Source organism: Pseudochaenichthys georgianus, chromosome 14 (assembly GCF_902827115.2).
Source record: "Pseudochaenichthys georgianus chromosome 14, fPseGeo1.2, whole genome shotgun sequence".
NCBI classification, from domain to species: domain Eukaryota; kingdom Metazoa; phylum Chordata; class Actinopteri; order Perciformes; family Channichthyidae; genus Pseudochaenichthys; species Pseudochaenichthys georgianus.
Genome location: NC_047516.1, coordinates 367,845 through 375,332, shown reverse-complemented (window position 1 = coordinate 375,332; position 7,488 = coordinate 367,845). Strand labels below are relative to the sequence as shown.

The 7,488-nt window shown below is 45.1% G+C and overlaps 1 protein-coding gene across 4 annotated transcripts in view; it reads left to right on the top strand.

Annotated features, from left to right (window-relative positions):
* Positions 1-3,607, top strand: part of serpinf2a (serpin peptidase inhibitor, clade F (alpha-2 antiplasmin, pigment epithelium derived factor), member 2a) — a 9,386-nt gene extending 5,779 nt beyond the window's left edge. For all 4 annotated transcript variants that reach the window (XM_034098500.2, XM_034098498.2, XM_071205493.1 and 1 more), the window contains exons 4-9: positions 235-378; positions 461-503; positions 1,386-1,531; positions 2,150-2,292; positions 2,381-2,585; positions 3,253-3,607. In XM_034098500.2, coding sequence (XP_033954391.1) covers positions 235-378; positions 461-503; positions 1,386-1,531; positions 2,150-2,292; positions 2,381-2,585; positions 3,253-3,584 — 1,013 coding nt within the window. In that variant the 3' untranslated portion in view covers positions 3,585-3,607. The remainder of the gene's footprint in view (positions 1-234; positions 379-460; positions 504-1,385; positions 1,532-2,149; positions 2,293-2,380; positions 2,586-3,252) is intronic.
* Positions 3,608-7,488: the final 3,881 nt, after the last annotated feature.

Genomic DNA, 7,488 nt, shown 5'->3' with positions numbered 1-7,488 from the left:
AAAAACACATGCCCTTCTAGAGCTGGTCTGAATCACTGGATGGACATGCGGGGAAACGGGTTATGGAAACAACTACTGGAGATTTGGTGGAAGGGTGTAGCGCGAGCCAAGGAAAAAACCTATAAAACGTTGGGATGGAAACATCGACTAAAATGTAATTTATAGAAGAGTTCTGCAGTGTGCAATAAAATAGGATTTTTTATTACATCCAATCCTTCTGTTCCATTCTCTCAGGTGCTCGCAATGAAACAGAGAAGCTGCTGCTGGAGAGCCTCCACGCCTCCGAGCTGCCGTGTTTCCATCACACCCTGGGAGCCCTCGTGTCTCAGTTCAGGAACACGTCGCTGGAGGTGGCCGCTCGCATGTACCTGAGACCCGGTGCGTGTGGAGCTGGGGAGGGGCGGCAAGAGATTCAGTGTTTGATTTGTTTTAACCCTACTCTCTGTCTTTCGTCTCTCAGGGTTTGAAGTGGAGCTGTCTTTTGTTGAGGACTCTCTGGCCAGGTATCAACTGCAGCCAGGCCAAATACACGCTTACTTCCAGGACAAGACAATGCATTTTAACATCCTGCACACGTTTTAGATGTATAAAGATACTCTTGAGGAATGAAAATAGTTCAGCGTTCAAAGTTTGGCCTAAAAAACGTCTTCAGATTGCCGGTAGTCGACACGGTGTGTGTGGGCCTGAATGGGTTAACGGGTGACAAGCGTAAGGATAAGGTCATGTGACCCTCAGGGGGATAAGCTCTCTAGTGACGGCTGCTGGTCATTCTGGGAAAGGTATTGAAATATACTCAAATACTTGAGTGGCAGAAAAGTATAGGAAGGTGAAGAGAAACTACAGACACGGCAACGTGACGAGTATCTACCTGTAAGACAGGGGCGTCAAACTCAATTTCATCGCGGGCCACATTCGCATAAAGGTTGCACTCAAAGGGCCGGTTGTAACTATATATATATATATATATATATATATATATATATATATATATATATATATATTACATGATTGCCTCTGAATTTCATTATTATCGGATAGGATAATAACTTAGTAATGAACTACGTCTGAAAGCAGAAGTCCAGGGAAAATAATTGCAAGTCTCTTCAGTGGGCATGTCACAAAACGAGATGCATTGTGGGACATGTAGTTTATGGGCAACCTGCTTCTGTAAAGTGGCATGTCACCGTATAATAAACGTATTATATTCGTTGCAAGCTCTTGCGGGGCCACATAAAATGAAGTCGCGGGCCGGGATTGGCCCCCGGGCCTTGAGTTTGAGACCGCTGCTGTAAGATATTAGAGAACGTGTTTTTAAGACAATGGGGGTATTAGTTCTGTTGTTTTTCTTACACCCTTTAAACGCCTAGACGTGTTTTATTCTTCAGGTACCAATCGTCCCCGGTGCCCCTGGTCTCCGTGGAGGAGGTGAACCAATGGGTGGAGAACGCCACCAACGGTCAGATCAACAACTTCATGGAGAGTATTCCCCACAGCGTGGTGCTCATGCTCATCAACGCTGTCTACTTCAAAGGTACCCCCCCCCCCCCCAAAGAGCGGGGTGATTCATGTCAGGACAGAGATAATGTTCCATCATTAAGAAAAACACAATCAGTTTTTCTTCAACCGTCGAAATGGTGAAGGATTTTCAGGTCACCTCGTAGAAAACATTTTAACGTACTTTTGTCACATGACTTATGTGCTTTGATCGGCCCTATTCCGCTTCAGGTAATCCCACATACGAATGGTGGCTGAAAGCAAACCACAGGCAGACTCCACTTTATTAATAACTGCAGATTGAAACCAGATCGCTTCGTCGCATATTGAAGGCAAAGGGAACACCATCAGCACACAGGACACATGCTCAGTGTGAAGGGCCACCTCCTTTATCAATAAGCAACGTGGGAGTCTTGTGATCTGGAATATAGGAAGATGTTTCCCCAAAGTGTGCCTCAAGATATATGTTTAAGTATTTAAGAAATACATAAATAGTTAGCTAAACATGATAGAATTAGAGACGTTATATTAGACGAAACAATAGCACTTTGCTTTGAGGCTCGTCGGTTAGCGTCAGACGGTTTCCGGGACGCACACAAGAGAACACATTTCTGATTGCCCGATGCCTCCTTCTTGCTCCCTGTTGTGTTCTCAGGTGCATGGCAGACACGGTTTGACCCCCAGGTGACCTCTAAGGGAGCGTTTCACCTGGACAACAGCAACACAGTGTCGGTGGACATGATGAAGTCTCCGCAGTACCCTCTGCGTCTGCTCAACGACCAACAGCTGGAGGCACAGGTGACCACAGGCGCACATTCGGAGGCACAACAGGTGCAGTTTGGGAAAGTGCTTGTGATGGAGTTTGGAACCCTTCCCTCTCCTGCAGGTTGCCAGCTTCCCCTTCAAAGGGAACACCAGCTTCCTGATCGTCATGCCTTTGTCTGGGAAAGGAAACGTGTCGTCGCTGCTTCCCAAGCTGAACATCTCAGACCTCTACAGGCGGTTACCGCAGGAGAAAACCATGCAGGTCAACCTGCCCAAACTCAAGCTGCAGTACCGGCAGGAGCTGCAGGAGGCGCTCACCAACATGGGTGAGAACATTAGAGCCAGAATCAGCACGTTAGTATCAGGGCTGAAAGAGAGGGGGTGAGGCTATAATGGGATCTGTTTGGTATTTGAGCAAAACCCTTCAGAGACATGTTTCGTACAGATGGCCCATCATCTATTGTTCAGTGTACTAGGTGAGCTTTAGGAAGAGGCTCACGCCCTGCGACGACAAAGAAGGAAATGAACTACCTATCGCCGCAACATATGAAGCACATTGCCATTGCCATGTATTAGCAGTGTTACAGCTAGCTTGCTTGCTAATTCCTCAATGCTTTAAGGCCGCGCTGGTTACAGAAAAGAGCATCGAACATATTCCTCTAGTCTGGAGAAGCTACCAAGCTAACTAGCTAGCCAAGTCAACTGTATTGTCAATCTTTCAGTCTGTGTGTACAGACAGAGAGATCGAAATACCGTTTCCCACAATCCCGGGGGAATAGAAAATACAAATATATATAAAAATATGTGTACAAATATGTATATACTAACATACACACTATCAACAGACACATACATGCCAGAGCTGCCCAATGACGAGGGTTGCCCTGTGACAGCCAACAGATGCCGCCATTTCCTTTTGTCCTTCACCACAGAATCAGATCTGTGTTCGACTCACCTCACTGACCCCTCTTCCTCCGGTTCTTCCTCCCCCAGGCCTCGGCTCTCTGTTCTCCGGTCCGAACCTCTCTGGGATCACCTCGGACCCCCTGGTGGTGACGGGGGTCCGGCACGCCGCCACCCTGGAGCTCAGCGAGGAGGGCGTGGAGGCGTCAGCCACCACCGCCGTCACCACCATGCGCTCCATCTCCCTGTTCTCCGCTAACTCTCCGTTCTTCTTCGCCCTCGTGGACGACGCCTCGCTGACCCCCCTCTTCATGGGCCTCGTCACAAACCCCGCCCCCGACCGCATGCTCAACGACGACCCCGGGCGAAACAACGGCACCGAGAGCGACCAGCCGGAGATGGAGAAGTTATCACCAGAATGAATAATAAACTATTAAAGGATCAACATGTGTCCCCTCTTCCTCATGTCTCTTCTTCATCAACATGTGTCCCCTCTTCCTCATGTCTCTTCTTCATCAACATGTGTCCCCTCTTCCTCATGTCTCTTCTTCATCAACATGTGTCCCCTCTTCCTCATGTCTCTTCTTCATCAACATGTGTCCCCTCTTCCTCATGTCTCTTCTTCATCAACATGTGTCCCCTCTTCCTCATGTCTCTTCTTCATCAACATGTGTCCCCTCTTCTTCATGTCTCTTCTTCATCAACATGTGTCCCCTCTTCCTCATGTCTCTTCTTCATCAACATGTGTCCCCTCTTCCTCATGTCTCTTCTTCATCAACATGTGTCCCCTCTTCCTCATGTCTCTTCTTCATCAACATGTGTCCCCTCTTCCTCATGTCTCTTCTTCATCAACATGTGTCCCCTCTTCTTCATGTCTCTTCTTCATCAACATGTGTCCCCTCTTCTTCATGTCTCTTCTTCATCAACATGTGTCCCCTCTTCTTCATGTCTCTTCTACATCAACACGTGTCCCCTCTTCTTCATGTCTCTTCTACATCAACATGTGTCCCCTCTTCTCCATGTCTCTTCTACATCAACATGTGTCCCCTCTTCCTCATGTCTCTTCTTCATCAACATGTGTCCCCTCTTCTTCATGTCTCTTCTTCATCAACATGTGTCCCCTCTTCTCCATGTCTCTTCTACATCAACATGTGTCCCCTCTTCTCCATGTCTCTTCCACATCAACATGTGTCCCCTCTTCTCCATGTCTCTTCTTCATCAACATGTGTCCCCTCTTCTCCACGTCTCTTCTACATCAACATGTGTCCCCTCTTCCTCATGTCTCTTCTTCATCAACATGTGTCCCCTCTTCCTCATGTCTCTTCTTCATCAACATGTGTCCCCTCTTCCTCATGTCTCTTCTTCATCAACATGTGTCCCCTCTTCCTCATGTCTCTTCTTCATCAACATGTGTCCCCTCTTCTTCATGTCTCTTCTTCATCAACATGTGTCCCCTCTTCCTCATGTCTCTTCTTCATCAACATGTGTCCCCTCTTCCTCATGTCTCTTCTTCATCAACATGTGTCCCCTCTTCCTCATGTCTCTTCTTCATCAACATGTGTCCCCTCTTCCTCATGTCTCTTCTTCATCAACATGTGTCCCCTCTTCTTCATGTCTCTTCTTCATCAACATGTGTCCCCTCTTCTTCATGTCTCTTCTTCATCAACATGTGTCCCCTCTTCTTCATGTCTCTTCTACATCAACACGTGTCCCCTCTTCTTCATGTCTCTTCTACATCAACATGTGTCCCCTCTTCTCCATGTCTCTTCTACATCAACATGTGTCCCCTCTTCCTCATGTCTCTTCTTCATCAACATGTGTCCCCTCTTCTTCATGTCTCTTCTTCATCAACATGTGTCCCCTCTTCTCCATGTCTCTTCTACATCAACATGTGTCCCCTCTTCTCCATGTCTCTTCCACATCAACATGTGTCCCCTCTTCTCCATGTCTCTTCTTCATCAACATGTGTCCCCTCTTCTCCACGTCTCTTCTACATCAACATGTGTCCCCTCTTCTCCATGTCTCTTCTACATCAACATGTGTCCCCTCTTCCTCATGTCTCTTCTTCATCAACATGTGTCCCCTCTTCTTCATGTCTCTTCTTCATCAACATGTGTCCCCTCTTCTCCATGTCTCTTCTACATCAACATGTGTCCCCTCTTCTCCATGTCTCTTCCACATCAACATGTGTCCCCTCTTCTCCATGTCTCTTCTTCATCAACATGTGTCCCCTCTTCTCCATGTCTCTTCCACATCAACACGTGTCCCCTCTTCTTCATGTCTCTTCTACATCAACACGTGTCCCCTCTTCTTCATGTTTCTTCTACATCAACACGTGTCCCCTCTTCTTCATGTCTCTTCTACATCAACATGTGTCCCCTCTTCCTCATGTCTCTTCTTCATCAACATGTGTCCCCTCTTCTTCATGTCTCTTCTTCATCAACATGTGTCCCCTCTTCTCCATGTCTCTTCCACATCAACACATGTCCCCTCTTCTTCATGTCTCTTCTACATCAACATGTGTCCCCTCTTCTTCATGTCTCTTCTACATCAACATGTGTCCCCTCTTCTCCATGTCTCTTCTACATCAACATGTGTCCCCTCTTCTTCATGTCTCTTCTACATTAACATGTGTCCCCTCTTCCTCATGTCTCTTCTACATCAACATGTGTCCCCTCTTCTTCATGTCTCTTCCACATCAACATGTGTCCCCTCTTCTTCATGTCTCTTCTACATCAACATGTGTCCCCTCTTCTCCATGTCTCTTCCACATCAACATGTGTCCCCTCTTCTTCATGTCTCTTCTACATCACCATGTGTCCCCTCTTTTTCATGTCTCTTCTACATCAACATGTGTCCCCTCTTCTTCATGTCTCTTCTACATCAACATGTGTCCCCTCTGTGGAAAGAGACTCTGAAAGCTTCAGGAACAAAGATTCTCTCTCTTTTTGATCTATTTCTATAAAAACTGTCTGAAAACGAGCTGATCAGATTTTGGGCACTTGATGATGTCATAACGATGTTTTATGAAATAATATATTGACCTAAAACCGTTTAGTAGGGGAGCTTTAAACTATTGGAAATACAGTCGTTTGTTTTATTGTTACTGAGAATAAAGCTGAAGTAGTTTTCCGATGTTTAACGTTGAGTGTGACGGAGGATCACTGTCGGGTTTGATGCTGTTAAATAATGTATAGCTCAAAACACTAATGTAGTTTTATGTTTTGAGAATTTACCAGATTTGATTTGACATTAATCCGTTTTTTTATGTAATACAAATGATAAACTACGGTGTCTAATGGCTGTAACCCGTTACAAAGTGTCGTGTGTTATGATGTTAAATAGATTCTTCTCAACCTGATCTCACCAGAATGCGTGACTCCACCACGACTCCTTAACACCACAATGCGTGGTGGACTCACGGACTTTGTTACATTTACGTGTCGGCACCACGCAAACAACCCCAATGTAAAGTGACTGAGGCTCCTTTGTCGTGGTGCACACACGCATTTCTACAACGTCCCGCAGTGAGCTTTTATTCTATAAAACGTTTTTAAAATCTACTTTATAGCGTGTAGTAACTCACGGGAGGCTTCTTTTATTTTATTTGTATTCATAATAATTTTTATTTTTCGTCAGAATGTAAAAATTACATTAGTTACGAATTTGTGTTCTCACAAAACAGTGCATTGTGGGTAATGCAACTGTGATTTTTATTAAATTAGTTAGTGTTTAAGGAAGGCCAGAGCTTCAGCTGTGCCAAATAGATTGTTCCCTTTAGTTAACGTTATTTAAAAGATATTACGAGCGTCCATTCCCATTGGATAACGGAGAATTTTACACCCGGAAGTAAGTATTCTCCTTACTGTCGATTGATTTTACAGTGATATCTGCACTACTCATCGACTAAAAAACACCAGATTATCCTTGTTAATTACACAACATTGATTGGTTTGAATTGTGTGCAATGCTTTTGTATTTTCCCCCTTCGATTCGGAGAAACAAATGTTTTTTCTGAGTTTTTGGATGGCAGAAGACACTACACTACCCAGAATCCTCAGCTATCGTTTGGGACTACACCATGTGCTTAGCTTGACAAACCCCGTGATCAGTCCTCAAGCTCTGTGATTGGTTGACCTCCAACTGCATTCCATATAAAAAGGTTTCGTAAAAGAGAAAATCATACTTTATTCAGCAGTGCTTGCTTTACTCTTTGAAAGTCATCACATGAATGCATTGTAATAAATGGGTTGGCTGCATTAAATATTACACATCTGTCGTAGTTCTTTATTTATCTACAGCAGTGCTTCTCAAAGTGTGGTCCGC